This window comes from Hyaena hyaena, unplaced genomic scaffold, assembly GCF_003009895.1.
Source record: "Hyaena hyaena isolate Hyena2069 unplaced genomic scaffold, ASM300989v1 scaffold_199, whole genome shotgun sequence".
NCBI classification, from domain to species: Eukaryota; Metazoa; Chordata; class Mammalia; order Carnivora; family Hyaenidae; genus Hyaena; species Hyaena hyaena.
Genome location: NW_024080831.1, coordinates 1,141,234 through 1,158,099, shown reverse-complemented (window position 1 = coordinate 1,158,099; position 16,866 = coordinate 1,141,234). Strand labels below are relative to the sequence as shown.

The 16,866-nt window shown below is 41.7% G+C and overlaps 1 protein-coding gene across 3 annotated transcripts in view; it reads right to left on the bottom strand.

The window, feature by feature from the left end:
• Nucleotides 1-16,866, bottom strand: part of LIPH (lipase H) — a 49,056-nt gene that overhangs the window by 23,098 nt on the left and 9,092 nt on the right. For all 3 annotated transcript variants that reach the window (XM_039241651.1, XM_039241652.1, XM_039241653.1), the window contains exons 2-3: nucleotides 6,594-6,961; nucleotides 5,187-5,295 (exon numbers count right to left, since the gene is read on the bottom strand). In XM_039241651.1, coding sequence (XP_039097582.1) covers nucleotides 5,187-5,295; nucleotides 6,594-6,961 — 477 coding nt within the window. The remainder of the gene's footprint in view (nucleotides 1-5,186; nucleotides 5,296-6,593; nucleotides 6,962-16,866) is intronic.

Here is a 16,866-nt window from a genome sequence, read left to right as displayed (position 1 = left end):
TGTGAAAGTCTTTTTAAATGGCGTCTTCCATCCCCTGGTGTTTGATATAAAGTCCAAGAGATAGCATTCTTGCCTCAACTTCTCTGGTTCTGGCCTCAGTCTTTCCATTTCTCCTCCCCCAACACTCTTTTGCTTCCATGAGACTTGTCTTTATCTGCCTCCTTTCCTTTTCTTTCTCTTCCCCTCCCCTCTAGCTTTTCTTCTTCCTCAATTGTGTCTCAACTGAAACCAATGTGAGATGGATCAACAGGCAGACACCCAAGTCCTCAGGACCTTCTCAACACAGCATGAGAAACTCATAATCTTGGAAAGAGTTTGCTCAAGAAGTCCTTCTGGTCTAAGACAATGAACAGTCAGAGGCCCAGTTTAGAGCAGCCGCCAGATTCATAGCAGATAAATTGGCTTAGTGTGTAACATTCAAACCAGAGCAGATTTGAGAGTGCTATTGACACTCTCAATGTCAATGAGGGTGCTATTGACAATTATGTCAGGACAGAAGGCACTAAGGAGACTGGGACAGTAAGCTTGGATGTATGATCACCTTAGTGACAATTCGTAGCAAATAATCAGCTTACAATGTCGTCCAAAAATCGCACTTAAAGTGCCCCAAAAAGTGCTATATTTTGTGTGGACAGAGACCGTTGGAGTCAGAGAGATGTGACATGGGGCCCCAAACCTAACACCACCCAGCTGTGTGACCTTAGGCAGGTGACTTTTCTTCTCTGAACCTCAGTTTTTTTAATCTGCAAAATGGAGGTAGAATTAATAGCTACTTCAGTGGCCTCCGGCAGGTCCAGGGGTCCCTGAAGGATGGGCGGTGTCGGCAAGAGAGGGAGTGAGAGCCCCAAGATTCTTTCTGATCACAAGGCAGGCATCTCTGCTCTGACTGGGGCTCCACTTTATTTTATAAGTGTTTGGGGGACGGCACAGAAGTGGCATTTGCCTTAGACAATGATTTCTGATAACAAACTTCTTTGATATGTAAGAATTTCCTGGAAATCTAGAAGACTCCTGCAAAACCTTTATCAATAGTGATTGAGATGCTTATCCTATGGGGAAGAAGGTATCTTTAGCATACCAGACAAAGTTTTTAGCATAAAAAGGGTGAAGTTACTTCTTTTAAGGTGGAAGTATCAAGAATAACAGGTCTTCCAAGAAACACCTTTGCTCCGATAATGACAAAAGTAGTTCCTCAATAGGTTCCTTCACAGGGAGTTATCCGCATATTCAAGGCCAGAAAATGCTCCAAGCAGAAACAAATGGGTGGGGTTGGATATCTGCCCTTAACTCTAAATTAGGCTCTTTGTCTCAGGGCCCGACTCAGGCCCCTTTCATTACGTTTAGTCTTGGATCTGCAAGGCCTTTAGGAAGAGCCTTTTGACAATCATCCACAATGCTATCATCTGAAGTCTCTTTGGAAAAGGCAGGGATATGCTTTTCCTATGCGCAATCTGTGTGGGGAATATCGGTCTGATCTGGAATATTGTGAGGCCTGGGCAATACTAGCAGCCTCATTTCCAACATGAGCCAGTAATACCAGAAGGAGATACCAGTTTCCGTTTCTCATGGCAGGAGCTGTGCAAACGCTACCATTTCCTCACTGTGACTGTCATCCAGCGAGGTCAGTGCGGCTCCCAGCACTTCAGAAGACATATAAAAGGCCTCCTGGATCTGAATCCAGAATGTTTTGAGACTGTTATAGAATAGAAACAAAATAAGAAAAATAGAGCTCTTTCTTATTGCTCAAAGATCACCAGAAAAATGTCTAGATGGTGTTCATTGGCTTTTTTTTTTAATGTTTATTTATTTTTGAGAGAGACAGAGCATAAGTAGGCGAGGGGCAGAGAGAGAGGAAGACACAGAATCTTAACTGACTGAGCCACCCAGTTGCCCCTCAGTGGCTTTTATTACAGCATTAACCAGTTAGAGAATTTGATGAAAGCCCTACACCTCTCCCCAGGACAGACAGCTGACATTTTGCATTCAGTTTCAGGGACCTCATATTCTCATCCCCAACTTCACCATGAACTCCCTAAGACAACACTGTCCAATAATATGAGCTGCATATGTAATTTTAAGATTCCTAGAAGCCAGTTTTAAAAAGTAAATAGAATTAAGGAGAATTAACTTTTAGTTCTTAAAATTTTATTTTTTTATTTGAGAGAGAGAGAGAGCAGGTGAGCAGGGGAGAGGGGCAAAGAGAATTAAGAGAGAGAATCTTTAGCAGGCTACACGTTCAGCACAGGGCCCAACTCTGGGCTCAATCCAATGACACTGTGATCATGACCTGAGCCAAAATTTAGAGTTAAATGCTCAACCAACGAAGACACCCAGGCACCCAGAGGAGGATTAATTTTAATAATATGTTGTATCTAACCCAGCTTATTTAACCTAGCATATCTAAAATATTATCATTTCAACATGTACTTCATATACAAAAATTGAGATTTTTAATATCCTTTTCTTTTTACTTATCTTTGAAATCCAGTATGTTTCTTGCACTTACAGAATATCTCAGTTTGCATTAGCTACATTTCAAGTGCTCAGTCCTAGGAGAGAGGGCAAGATGGCGGAGAAGTAAGGAGCTCCGTACTTGCACTCGCGCCCATACATCACACAGAAAAGATCAAGTGCTCAGTCCTACATGTAGTTAGTGGCTACTATATTGGATAGCATAGCTCTATGGTCATTTCTCAAAGTATGGTGTTCTGACTATGGTCTGGTTAAAAGTAGATTCCTGGACCTCACCCCCAGAGTGCTGGTTCAGCAAGTTGGCATTGTAACCAGCACCCCTAAGGAGATTTTTTTTTTAATTTTTTGTTTATTTATTATTGAGACAGAGAGAAACATAGTATGAGTCGGGGAGGGACAGAGAAAGAGAGGGAGACACAGAATCCGAAGTAGGCTCCAAGCTCTGAGCTGTCAGCACAAAGCCCGATATGGGGCTTGAACCCACGAACTGTGAGATCATGACCTGAGCTGATGTCGGACTCTTAACCGACTGAGCCACCCAGGTGATGCAAGATTTTTATACACCCTTAAGTTTGAGAAGCAAATGTAATGTATTATCAAGTGATATATGTACTTGGAATATTTTAAAATCCACTTATGCTCTGCCATCTTGTGTTAAAGAAGCTAATGAGAAATAGGGGTGCCTGGCTGGCTCAGTCAATAGAGCATGAGTCTTACTCTCAGGCCCACGACATCAAGCCCCATGTTGCTCAGGGAACCTACTAAAATTTTTTTAAAAATACATTAAGAATTTAATGAGAAATAAACCAGGAAATGTGCCTGGAGAGAAAAAGCAAAAGGAAGGGCAGAAGAAAGAAGAGAAATGGAAGAAACAAAGCAGCTATTACAGGCCAGATAATTAACATGCAGAACATCCAATTTGGGGGAGTTGGGTATGAATTTCATCCTTAGGCAACAGGCCAAGTTCTCACTCCACAATCCAGTGAGCCCAGTCAGAAAAGGTGGTGGAAGGTGAGCAGAGAAGGGAAACGCTTCTCCCCTGTAGCCGCTCTGGAGGACAGCTGAGATTCGATTTTGGGGATCAGAAAGGATGAGGGATCAGGACATGCGGAAGTCAGGAGAGACAGAAAATTGAGCTGTGGACCATTAGCTGAGTCCGGGCCACAGAGCACGGCCACAATGGCCCAGAGTGGAAGGCAGGCTGGCTTGGGGAATTTCCAGTGTCAGAAACCAGGTCACACTGCACTCACATTCACAGTAGTCGTGGGAACAGGTTTGCTGGGAGCCAAACCTGGGGATGAAGTCAAACCAGGGTTGAGACTTAATGAGGAAGTAGTGGTGGGCTGGAGCCCTCCAAGGCCAGCACTGGAGAGCAGATTTTGCTCATCTCTTCCCAAACTTTGTGGTTATTAGTGTCAGGCTGGTAGCTTGAAATCAGCAGTGGTGAGAGTATTCAGACCATGGAGATCAGCAAATACTAAAAATCAGGACTTTTTTTCTTGAGAGCTGTTCAGGTGCTTAACACACTGTGGGAGAGTTCCACCCAGCAGAAGAAGAGTTCCCAACACATTAGGGACACAAGCAGATTCAGGCAGCCTGTCCTTTGATCCCATAAGGGAAATGAAATTCTTTAAAAGGACATGTTGGTTTCTAAAACATAAAAAAAAAAAAAAGTTAAAAATGTAAAAAAGTGCTCTGCCTCCCTAGGAAAGCTGGTAAGTAAGGTGAGGGAGGACTTGGCCTTTGAGATGAAAGTGAGAAAAAAAATCCAGAAAAAACAAAACAATGTGACCTCAAATAGCAGGGCTAGAGGAGACACCCATGATGTGTGTGTGTGTGTGTGTGTGTGTGTGTGTGTGTGTGTGTGTGTGTGTGTGAGAGAGAGAGAGAGAGACAGACAGACAGACAGACAGACAGACAGAAAGAATGACTTGCCCAGGGCTACCAGTCAGGTAGCACATTCAGAGACAGTGTCCCTAAAAGATTACCTTACAAGTATAGTTGGTTTGAATCTCTTCTTCCTCATTCACTTCTACTCTCCAGATTTCCTAGATTGAAAATAGCTCTTTCTGTAGGAGGATGGATTCTGGGAAGGGTATGTATGATTGGGGGGAGAAGCCCGAGTCTCTGAAACAGAAAGCCTCCCTCACCCCATCCTCTGTAGCTATGGAAAGTTATCAGAGCAGTAGGCAAGAGAAACCAGCAAGGGAACCTTTGTTTGGGGTTTCATCTGCTGTGTTTCTGAATTTTCATTCAGCTTTGTCCCAAAAGCTGATATTCAGAGAGTAAACCCCACTACCAAAATCCCTATCTCATTTTCCCATCACGAGACTCCAGCTGTGCCTGGAATGGAAATGTATTAAGTATGTAGTTAAGGCTATCCTAGATTAATGAAAGGAAGATGGCTATCTGTTTGAACGGCACAGATCAAATCCCCATGGGACATAGCTGTTATTCCTAACCATAACAGAAATAAAGTTACCACCAATCTTTTCTGTGGCATATACAATGTATCAAGTGCTTTGCACATATTTTATTAAATAATAACCTGAGGTCAGTATTATCATGGTCTCTCCTTTGCACAAGGGGACACACACTCAGAGAGGTGGAAGAGCTGGCTTTGAACCCAAGGACTTGGATTGTCTGTATCATGATCTCCCCGTGAACACTCTGCCCAGGCCAACTACCTCATGCCTATTCACAGGATGCCTTACCTGTAATTCTCCCCAGCTTCCCATTGTACATCTTTCCAACGAACCCGGATATGTGGGCTCCTAGACTTACTCCAATCATATAAATGTTGTCAAGAGAAGCTCCTTCTACCTGGAATGTCAAGAGGCCCATCATTATAAATTGTGAGGGGTGATGGAGTTGACAACATTTGGAGAAACTTCCTAAACCTGACTTTGCAAACAGTTCTTCTTGAAACATTTCAAAGCAACTTATTTCTATGAGCTCATTTAAATGTCACAACAACAAAGTGAACACTATTCTTTGATTATACAGATGAAGAAACTGAGGCCCAGAGTCAAAGTAACCTGCCCAATATCAGGCAGTTTTGGGGCAGAACAGGAATCAAACCAGTCTGTTCAACTCCAAGCCTGTGCCTTAACCTTTATGACATGGTGTCTCTGTTCAACTCCAAGCCTGTGCCTTAACCTTTATGACATGGTGTCTCTGTTCAACTCCAAGCCTGTGCCTTAACCTTTATGACATGTTGTCTCTATTCATGCTTCTGCTAGAAACTAAGCCAACACATCTTTAAATCTCTCCCAGTTGAGGAGAAGGGCAAAGAAACATTTTGATGAACTCCTTTATCTTCAGGCTGGTTCAGTTAATGAAGTCACCATGGAAAGAGAAGGAAGGAAGGAAAGGAAGGGGTGGTACGGGGGGAAACACTGGCCACCATCTGCTGGGACAGCCTGTCCTGAGTCATTTTAATATTCACTTTCCTAGAGCTGTGGCTTAAGTGGAAAGCTTTGTGAAACTTCTGCTGCCTCTGGCCGCAGTGACCACAGGGCCTAATTCTCTCTGAAACAGTCAATAAAGTCACTTTATTGTTGCTGTTTTTTGTAAAGGGGGCAATTCATGAGATAGATCACTAAATAAAATTCAAGATCTATTTAATCTTTGTGAGTCTTCTAAAAACGTAAATCATATACACACAAAAATCTCTCATTAGACCATGTGCATCGGTTTTGGTTTTTGATAATCTGGTGACTAAACCTTAGGCATTTCTAGGAAAAGGTATAGCTATAGAAGATGAGGAAACTCTATACAGTGAAGCCAGAAAACCCCTAGACAAAACCTCTCTGACCCATAAGACATTTTTATGTGAATTATAAAAAGATGTCCCTTCCTGAGGAAGGAAAAATATCATAATAAATATATAGATCTGCTATGCGTACAATGACAATGGTGCTCCCTTAGGTGTGCAGTGCACAACTTGCACAATCATACATATCGGCCTTCTCTCGAGGCATTCCCTCTACCTTCCCTGGGGCTTATTCAGGTTTTCAATATAGTCCCTCTGTTCACTGCAGATGTCTCTTGGTTTTAAATCTCCAGTTAATGGGCCAGTTTCATTTGCTCCTGAATCATTTAAGAGAATTCTCTCTTACCAACATTTGGTCGATAAATTTCTTCAACACTTCTGCTACTTTTCTGGTCTTACTAGAAGCGTGGTTGTATATTACAGTTGTGGCTCCTCGATTCCAATCAACAACAATCACATTCATGTCTTCTACAGAGAGCAAACTCTGTACTAAGTCCTCCATCCAAACTGGAGGGGAGCCTGTAGGTCTGAATCCATGGATAATAAAGGTCGTTTTCTTGGTCACGTTCAAGTTCCCAAAAACTGTGGAGTTGATGACTTGTGCACAGGACAGGTTTTTTCTTGTGTAGAGCATCAACTTCACATTTAGCCCTGTACCAACCACTGCACTGTGAAAGCTCAGTCTGGTGAATGAAGGACATGTTTCATCTGTGTCTGAAAATAAAAATTAGATGGCATCATGACCAGTTTTTCCTTAGTTGGGCATCAAGCAAGAATACTGCCCTACATTCCCTGGAGTTCTTTCTGTGCTTTACAGCATCCAGCAGAAGGCTGGATGTAGTTGAATGAAGTTGCAAAGTTATACGTTTTCAGCATATACGTAGTGACTTCTTCTTCAGCAGGAAAACCATTTTTCCAAATCTTACTCTCTTCCAAGGTCTAATCCAAAAGTCACCCCAATGAAGCCTACTCCAACTCTCTCAGGCCTAATACTGTTTTTCATCCCAGAACTCCCCAGAACCCTGTGTATGCCTCACTCACAGCAGAATGAAAACACGTTCAGTGGTGTATTATGGGTATTTATGTACATGTGTGTCTATCTTGCGGGACCACTTCCTTGGAATGGCGTCTTGTAATCTGCATATCCCTCACAGTGCCCAGCACATAGTACAGGTAACTGCACCTGCATGGTCCAAGCACCTCTTTCCTCGTCTAGAGCACCTGCCTGGGACAATGGTGGAGAACATGATGCCCCTTGCCCTGACCCTTTCAGTAGCATCTGAAACAGTTGAACCATGGCCCCTTCTTGCAGCCTATCTTTCTCTGTTCCTCAAGCACCATCTTCAAGTATTCATCCTGCTTAGAGTAAGCTCTAAGGATGGCTTTTGGAGAAAGGTTGGAGATGAGGTGGAGAAAAGCAAAAGATGAGACCAGAGCATCTTGTCATAGCAGAAAGTAAGAAAGTGTTTAAAAACATGTCACAAGGACATAGAGAGCCAGCTTGAAGGGGCTTCTGCTGGCCAGATCTGGGATAATTTGAACATAAAATAATTAAGGACAGTAATGAACTACAGACCTTTAGGGAAAACCAGGGATCCACGATTCCGTAACAAGCAAAGAAACAAATAAATGGAAGAGAGAGAAGGACTCTTATGGTATAGTGTTGAATGTCAGCTGGTAAATGTGAAGTGAACGCTGGGGTTGAAACTCATCATTTTGCAGCCGCCGTAATAAGTTGGTTATGCAAGAACTAAACTGAGGAGGTGGTTATTTTGAGAAGGAGCACATGTGTATTGTCTTGCACTTCCTCCCACAGACTGCTAATTAGTAAGTAGGGGGAAAGTAGTAACTGTGCAATGGAGAAATGGAACAACACCTTGACTAGTTTATCAAACTGAACATTACCAATGAGGGGCGGATGGACACATGTGCCTCTTGCTGTAGTATTCCAGTGGGAATTGTATTAATCTGAACCTGGCCATGGGGGACAACCAGACAAACACAAAATGAGGAATATTTTATTAAAAAAAAAAAAAAAAAGGACAGGGCTGGGTGTGATGTAGGTGTGGCCAGGCTGGCAGGGAAGGGGTTTATGGCGCACACACGCACACACACAATTAAAAATTAAAAATAAAAAGGACCTGTATTCTTAAAAACGATCAATGTCATAAATGACAAACAAAGGCTGTGGAAATGCTCTAGATTAAAGGAAATTGAAGAGGCAGGATAAATAAATGAATATCTGATCTTAGATTAGATCCTGTAATGGAAAAAAAATGCTCTACAAGAAATTATTGGGTCAGTTGACAAAATGGGGATATGCACACTACATTAGATAAAATTATGGTATTGGCATTATATTGAGGTTGATAACTACACAGTGGTTTTGTAGGAGAAAGTCTGACTTCTTGGGAAATACAACTAAAGTGTTTATAACTAAATGACCAACTTATTCTCAAGTGGTTCAGAAAAAAAATTAGGGGCAAAGAGAGAGACAATAAATGATAAATCATTGGTAGCAAAATGTTAGCAGTAGGTGAGTCCATATAAGGGATTGTTGGTGTTCTGTGTATTTTTTTTTTTTTTATATATAAATTCTTGTAGCTTTTCTGTAAGTTTAAAATTATTTCCAGGGCGCCTGGGTGGCTCAGTCAGTGGAGCATCTGACTTTAGCTCAGGTCATAATCTCACAGTCTGTGAGTTTGAGCCCCACATCAGGCTCTGTGCTGACAGCTCAGAGCCTGGAGCCTGCTTCAGATTCTGTGTCTTAGTCTCTCTCTCTGCCCTTATCCAACTTGCACACTGTCTCTGTCTCTCTCTATATATAAAATAAATAAACTTAAAATAAATAAATAAATAAATAAATAAAAATAAAATTATTTCCAAAGAAAAGGCTTAAATAAAAGGAAAAAAGAAAGGGCAAGGGCAGTATCAGTAGCACACAAAATAGGAAGGAGGTTGAGAGTTCTGCTATCAGAAAATGAAAGTAGGTAAGAATGCTCAGGACTTGTGCTTGAAAGGGAACAAGAAGTTGGAAATAAACTAAAGACCAAGATGCCACATGAAAAAGGAGTTGGGAAGGAAGGAGGGCCTTGGGGTCCTTGGGTACTGAAATAAAGTATCACTTTTGTAACATTACACAAGGCCTTGATCAAGAATCCCAATCAAATCAAAGCTCAAAGTAAACCTCTGATCAACATTGGCATGCAGACTCAACAATAGGATGCTTGAGAAAACTGTGGGGTTCTTTTTTTTTTTTTTCTGACAGAGAGAGACAGCATGAACAGGGGAGGGTCAGAGAAAGAGGGAGTCACAGACTGAAACAGGCTCCAGGCTCTGAGCTGGCAGTCAGCACAGAGCCCGACGCGGGGCTCGAACCCACGAACCGCGAGATCATGACCTAAGCGAAAGTCGGACGCTTAACCGACTAGGCCACGCAGGCGCCCCATGTGGGGTTCTTTTAATTACAAAAACTATTTAGAACTGTTAGGACCCACTCTCCTATGTCCTATTTGGTTGAGAGAGAAGAGCCAAGGAGGAGATGAAGTGGAGCAAGAAACAGGTGCAAGCTGGAGATGGTCCTTTAGCTATTCAGGAGTGGGGCAAGGTCCTGCAGATAACCATTCTTCGTGGACTATTCTTTGTGGGAGGGCATAGAAGGAGACTATTGACTTGCAGCTGGCCAAAGGAGACAAAAGCACCTTGGGAAATACCTGCTGTGTCTTCCTCCAGTAGAAATTTAAGAACCGTTTGCCGTGGGCCCTTATTCTCAGTATATCTATACTTGCACACCCAGGAACTGCACTTCCCTCATTCTGAGCCTCAGAACAGACTTTGTCCGGGGCGCCTGGGTGGCTTAGTCGGTTAAGCGTCCGACTTTCGCTTAGGTCATGATCTCGCGGTTCGTGGGTTCGAGCCCCGCTTCGGGCTCTGTGCTGACTGCCAGCTCAGAGCCTGGAGCCTGTTTCAGTCTGTGACTCCCTCTCTCTCTGACCCTCCCCTGCTCACGCTCTCTCTCTCTCTCCTAGAAATAAATAAAACTTTAAAAGAAAAAAAAAAGAACAGACTTTGTCCTAGCATCTCTTTCTTTTTTCTTTAATGTTTACTTATTTTTGAGTGAGTGAGGGAGAGAGAGAGAGAGAGAATGAATGGGAAAGGGGCAGAGAGAGAGATGCACACAGAATCTGAAGCAGGCTTCAGGCTCTCAGCTGTCAGCACAGAGCCTGACACAGGGCTCGAACTCACAAACTGTGAGATCATGACCTGAGCTGAAGTGGGACACTTAATTGACTGAGCCACCCAGGTGCCCCTCTATGCTTTCTTAATAACCTGGGTCCATTCATGTATGCTTTTTTTTTTTTTTTTAATGTTTATTTGCTTTTGAGAGAGACAGAGCGTGAGCAGGGGAGGCGCAGAATCTGGAGAGAGAGGGAGACACAGAATCTGAAGCAGGCTCCAGGCTCTGAACTGTCAGCACAGAGCCCAACATGGGGCTCGAACTCGGGAACCATAAGATCATGACCTGAGCCAAAGTCAGACGCTTAACCAACTGAGCCACTCAGGCGCCCCTTTGTATCCTTTTATTTGAAACTTCTTGCAGAGAAGAATACCCATACCCAGCAATGAATGAAGTACCAAAATAGAAGAAGCAGAAGAAGCTCATACAGAAGGTTAAAAATTGAGGCTTTGAAATCCCTGACCCTAGAAAATACTGGTTAAAAATTGAGCCCCAAACTCACATATTCCTCCTTTTGCTCTACACTGTCAAGTAGTGTATACAGTGAGGCATGCTTACAATTGTCTGTCCTCCCCTCTCCCACAACTTAATTGAGATAAAATCGACAAATACTGTTAAGTTTAAAGTGTAAAATAAGATCATTTGATATATGTGTATACTGTAAAGTGATTTCCACAATAAGGTTAATGCACCCACATAGTTACATATTTTTGTGTACGTGGCAAGAACATTTTAGATCTATTCTCTTAGGAAAGTTCAAGTACACAGTATGGTATAATTAACTACAGTCACTGTGTTGTGCACTAAATGCCAGAACTTACTCATCTATGTAAATATTTTCTCCATCTCTTGACGCCTTTCATTTTTCTCTTCCTGTACATTGCATACTCCTGGAGATCATGGGCTGAGACTTGTCTGGTGCTTGTAGAGCAAGACCCAGAGCAAATAATTGACTGTTTAATTAGTCATGTTACTAAATAGGAGGTGCCATGAGGTAGGGCTGAGCCTCTTGGTCTTAGCCATCAGTAAAACTGAACCTTGTTCTTCCTTGTGTAACTGATTCACCAGGTGACCTGGGGAAATCATGCCATCTTTCACTTGTGCCAGAAAGGAATGCTTGGAGATTAATTACAAATGAGGTCATACTAGGGAAGGGAGAGATCCCCTTCCAAAGTAGGGGACTTTTTATTTGCTAGGTCTGAGCAATATTAGGCCAGTGTGTCAGGAGCCACATATCTGAGTCATTGGAAGGCTCATATAAGATTCAATTAACTATTTGTAAAAAAAAAAAAAAGGAAGGCTCATATAAGAGTCATAAAATTTGGGCCAGAGCTACTTCTCAGCACATCTGCCACACCTTTCCTGTCTATGGAGTAGCTCGGCAAACCTGATTTGCTGAGCCTTTACCAGACCCCTTACAATGGACAGTTACTGAAAGGCAAGAAGGGCAGAACAAGTAGATTTTTTTATAAATCTACTTTTTTATTTTTTATAAAGGAGGAAATGTTCAATTCATCCAACAAGAGTCTACTCTCTCTTAGGTTCTGGTCAGATGGCATTTTAGAGGGAGAGTCAGGCATTAATGAGATAAAACACAAATGTATGAAATCGCAGCCTGTGATATATGCCATGTAAAAGAGATATGGTATAAAATGAGAATTAAATGGGGAGTTTCACCTGGTCTGGGAATCAAGAATCTTCTTCTTTTACACCATCTTGAAATAATGTATTTAAATTCTAAGAGAGGAAGATCCCTTTAGCAAAGTATAACATCATTACACTGAAGGACAAATTCAAGTTACCAAACTATTAAGTTTTATTTTCATAGATTTTTACTTTTATTACCTAGACTCAATATTTCAGGTATTATATCCTTTGTCATTTTAATGTGCTTTGTTTGCCTTGAAGTCCACCAAATAATATTACAAGTTATAACTAGGCCTTTTTTTTTTGTTAGCATTTGCCTACCGTGGTTTTATCCTTTGTAACCTTTGAATGCCTGTGTTTTAAGGGGTCTTTCATATAGCGGCTAGCTGGGTTTTATTTTATGGCCCAATCTGAGAGCGCTCTTCAACAAAAGAGGTGAGGGGCGCCTGAGTAGCTCCGTCAGTTAAGCATCCGACTTCAGCTCAGGTCATGATCTCACTACTTGCTAGTTCGAGCCCCACGTCGGACTCGGTCTCAGCCTAGAGCCTGCTTCAGATTCTGTCTCCATCTCTCTGCCTGCTGGCACTCTGTGTGTCTGTCTTTCTCAAAAAAAAAAAAAAAAAAAAAAAAAAATTTAATGTTAAAAAATTTTTAAACAAAATAGGTGAGTTCAAGTTTATTGGCATAACAGACATAATCGGTGTGGAGCCTCGCTCAGATCGATCTTCATGAGAGCCCCTTGCAGGGAGCGCAGCTGGGTCACCAGTGCCCCCTGCCACTCCATAGTGTTCACATGAAGCCATGGCTCTCCCAGCCCGCTCCCAGCCAGTGACTGAGTACCCACAGCGGGGTACTAGAGTCAGGCCAGGCAGGCTCCTCCTGGCTCACATGAGACTCCAGTAACTGGCTCAGACACACGCACAGCCCGGCTGAAAGACTCTCACAACTGTGCTGAAGCTCTTCCTATGCAATCCCTCCTTGCCCCCACTTTCCTGCATGTCAGATGCATCATGGGAGAAAGACTCTCTGCCTGCCCGCACCTCCTTTGTCCTTCCCACACAGTTGCTCAGGTAGATTGTTTATGTGTCCAACCCTGTGATGGTGTCTGCTTCTGAGGGGACCCCAGCTGACACACGTGGACCTAATACTGTAATGCTGTATTTTCTGATTTTAGTGCTTTCTTGCTTTACCATCTCTGGCTGTATGGACTGCCCTGTTGTCTCGCTCTGCTGTTCTCATTTATATGTTCTTTCTCATAGTGGGAAGAGTATAGCCTGCTTTAATTTTTCTGGTGTTTACCTTTATAATTTGATATGAAATACTCACATCTCTGTTCATGGGATGTAAATGTGTGGACTGTAGGCCTGAAGCAGACTACATGCAGAGCTGCTCCAGACTCCAGACGTGGGTATATTTATTCAGATTTCATCATCCACCATTGTGAACCCCTAGCAAGGATTCTTGGGCATCTGGAAGCTGTATTTCAGATTGTTGGGGAGTATGTTTCTAACTTCTGTCATATTTCCTGTTGCTGTCCTTTGTCAGAACAGTTGGCTTTCCTTACTCTGCTCTAGTCCTTGCCTTACTGGCAGACAGTATCTAATGATCCTCTTTATAAATGATGAGAGTATTTGGGGTGCCTCGGTGGCTCAGTTGGTTAGGAATCTGACTTCAGCTCAGGTCATGATCTCACCGTTCGTGGGTTTGAGCCCCGTGTCAGGCTCTGGGCTGATAGCTTGTAGCCTGCCTCGGATTCTGTGTCTCTCTCTCTCTGCCCCTCATCAATTCAAGCTCTGTCTATCTGTCTCTCTCTCAAAAAATAAAATACACATTAAAAAATAAATATTTTTTTAAATACACACTCTGTACTTCTCCCCACTGATCCAGTGGGGATCCTGTATTTCATTAGTTACAAAATTCTTTTTAGTTCATCTAGTGATTCTTTTTTTAGTTTAAAAACAAATATTTAAGGGGCATCTGGTGGCTCAGTCAGTTAAGCATCCTACTCTTGATTTTAGCTCAGGTCAGGATCTCATGGTCTATGAGATCGAGCCCCATGACAGGCTCTGCACTGACAGTGTGGAATCTGCTTGGGATTCTCTCTCCCCATCTCTCTGCATCCTCCCCCCACCCCCCCCCACCAACCACTTGCTTCTCTCCCTACCCTTCTCTCAGAATAAATAAATAAAGATTTTAAAAAATGTGTGTATATGTTCTGAAGGAGGGAACAGGAAGGGTATGAAGGGCATGTGTATTAAACTTTCTTGTCTTTCTTGGTAGAAAATGAGGAGATAGAAGAGATAAACTGAGTAACTAGAACAGGACTTTCTGTATGTTTCTGTGGATACATCAATATGTAGAGTCTTACATATATATATTTTTTAAAAATACTACTGTCTTTTCAAGAAGGGTTAATGGATAATATAGCTCCTAAGTTCATTCATATCCATAAGTGAATTCCTAGGACTAAATGATGACCTGGCTTTGAACAATATTCTTTCCCCCAGGATTTATGGTTATTGTTCTTTCTTCTTGAATTGAATTCCACTCTAGAGAACTTTGTCCCTTATTTGCTACTTGCTTCTTTCCCTACCACACACCTGAAGCATTCTGTTTCTTTGTTCTGAAATAATTTCCCCTGCTTGTGTAGACGCTCCCAGATAACTGATCTGTTTACCCATTGTTGTACACCCCGTGCCAACAACAGTCTGGGTTAGAGTTGGCGTCAATAAAGCATTTGTGAACAGGAAATTATCGACCTGTTAAGACATTATTCAGCCATTCAGAATGATCCATCTGAATACTACAAATAGTGTCTGATGTAATGTTTATAACAAACGGAGTATGAGTGACATATGTGTTATGACTGAAACTATGTAAAAATATGTCTGCAGGTGAAAGGCTGCAAAATTATACGCAAACACAAAAATGGGCTATGCATTCCGTTTCCAATGTTCCCTGCTTAAAACTACCTAAGGCTATTCATTCTTTTCCCCTCAAGAGTTAATAACATTTTAAATATTAAATTTATTTTATTTTGGACATGTTACAAGTTAGTTTAAGTTCTTTGAGGGTAAGCGCTGTGTTGCTTTTTGTGGACGATTGTGCCCCAGCATCTAAAGCAGGAACTTGTCTTGTTGGGGCCCTTAGTCTCAGACAATCTGGAGGGTGTGCAAGGATTAGGTATCTGTGAATAGCAAATTTGTTAAATTGCTTCATAATTATAGTTCTTTTTATTTATATTTAATTTCTAGTTTATATTCCTAAAATAATTCAGAAAGCAAATCTCTTTTTGGTTGTTGTGTTGTTTTGTTACAAAGTCAAGCTTACTCGGAAGTAGCATTAACAGAGCCTTTAACCAAGTAACCACAGAACATGTTAAACTGGTTTCTAAAGCTTAACCTCTTCTATTAGAGTTTATTGGAAGCCGGAAAAACGTGGCCTTTCCTCTTCAGCCTATTTTGAAATTCAATTACTCTGAAATGCCGGTTCTGCTAACAATTGAAAAAAAACAATTAGATGGGTGATGTCTCCCATCCAGTGAGGAATTCAGACTCCTATGGAGAGCAGCCAGAGATGAGAGCAGAGTAGGATAGGATGTCAAAGAAATCTGGATAGAACATCTTCAGAAATAACGTATTTGTGCCTGAGGTATTTTGTTATGATCTAATGCAGGGTCGCCCACGGGCCAAATTGGCCATGACCATTTATGCATCGTCTATGGCTGCGTTCCTGCTTTAAGGCAAAGTTGAGTGATTGTAAAAGTGACCAATGACTCACAGAGCTGAAAATATTTACTACCTGGGTCTTTATAGAAAAAGTTTGCCAACTTGGTCTGATATCATAAACAAAATACCCAAATCCAACTTGGGAGCACAGATTTTAGAGTCATATCCAGATTTGAAGTCACCTCCATTGCCTCCTAGCTATGTGACCTCTGGTAATTAATTACCTAGCCTCTCAGAGCCTCAGTTTCACATGTGTAAAATGATCATAGTCTGTCAGGCAGTGCTCTGCAGAGCCATATTGAGCCTGAGGCAAAAGAGAAAAACTATACATATACTCATCAAAATAGCTTCCCAGATTTTGAACCAAGTAGGAAAAGTTTGTAAAAGCTCTATAGTCAGTCAAAAAACAAGCTATTAAATAAAACTATTTTTATTTAAAATTTTGATTTTTTGTCATTGGCTTATTTGCATAGATTCTTTCTTTCAAAGATATTACATTAAAATATGAGTTATGCCAAAAAAGTATGACTTATGCATACCACTTGTTAGGCACTGTGAGAATGCATTATTGATATATTATTATTTGCAGTAAAATATCACTTAAATATTAAAATAGCATTTGCACATTGCATTAAAATATCATGAAAGATAAAAATTTTTATGTCTTTAAAATCATAAATATAATTTATCTTATTGAGTTTGGGTGCCCCTTATCCCCTTAAATTTTGCACTTGGTGAGTGCCTCACTGACTTCACCCTAATCCCCGCCCTGTGGTCAGTATTATTGTGAGAAATAGGTATAATGTGAAGTATCTAAAGCATTAGCTGCAGGGTGTCTGGGTGGGTCAGTCAGTTAAGTGTCCAACTCCTGATTTCTGTCAGGTCATGACATCAGGGTCAGTCATGAGATAGAGCCCAGGTCAGGGAGCCTGCTTGGGATTGGGATTCTCTCTCTCCCTCTACCTCTCTCTCTCTCTCTCTCTCTCTCAAAAAAAAAAAAAAAAAAA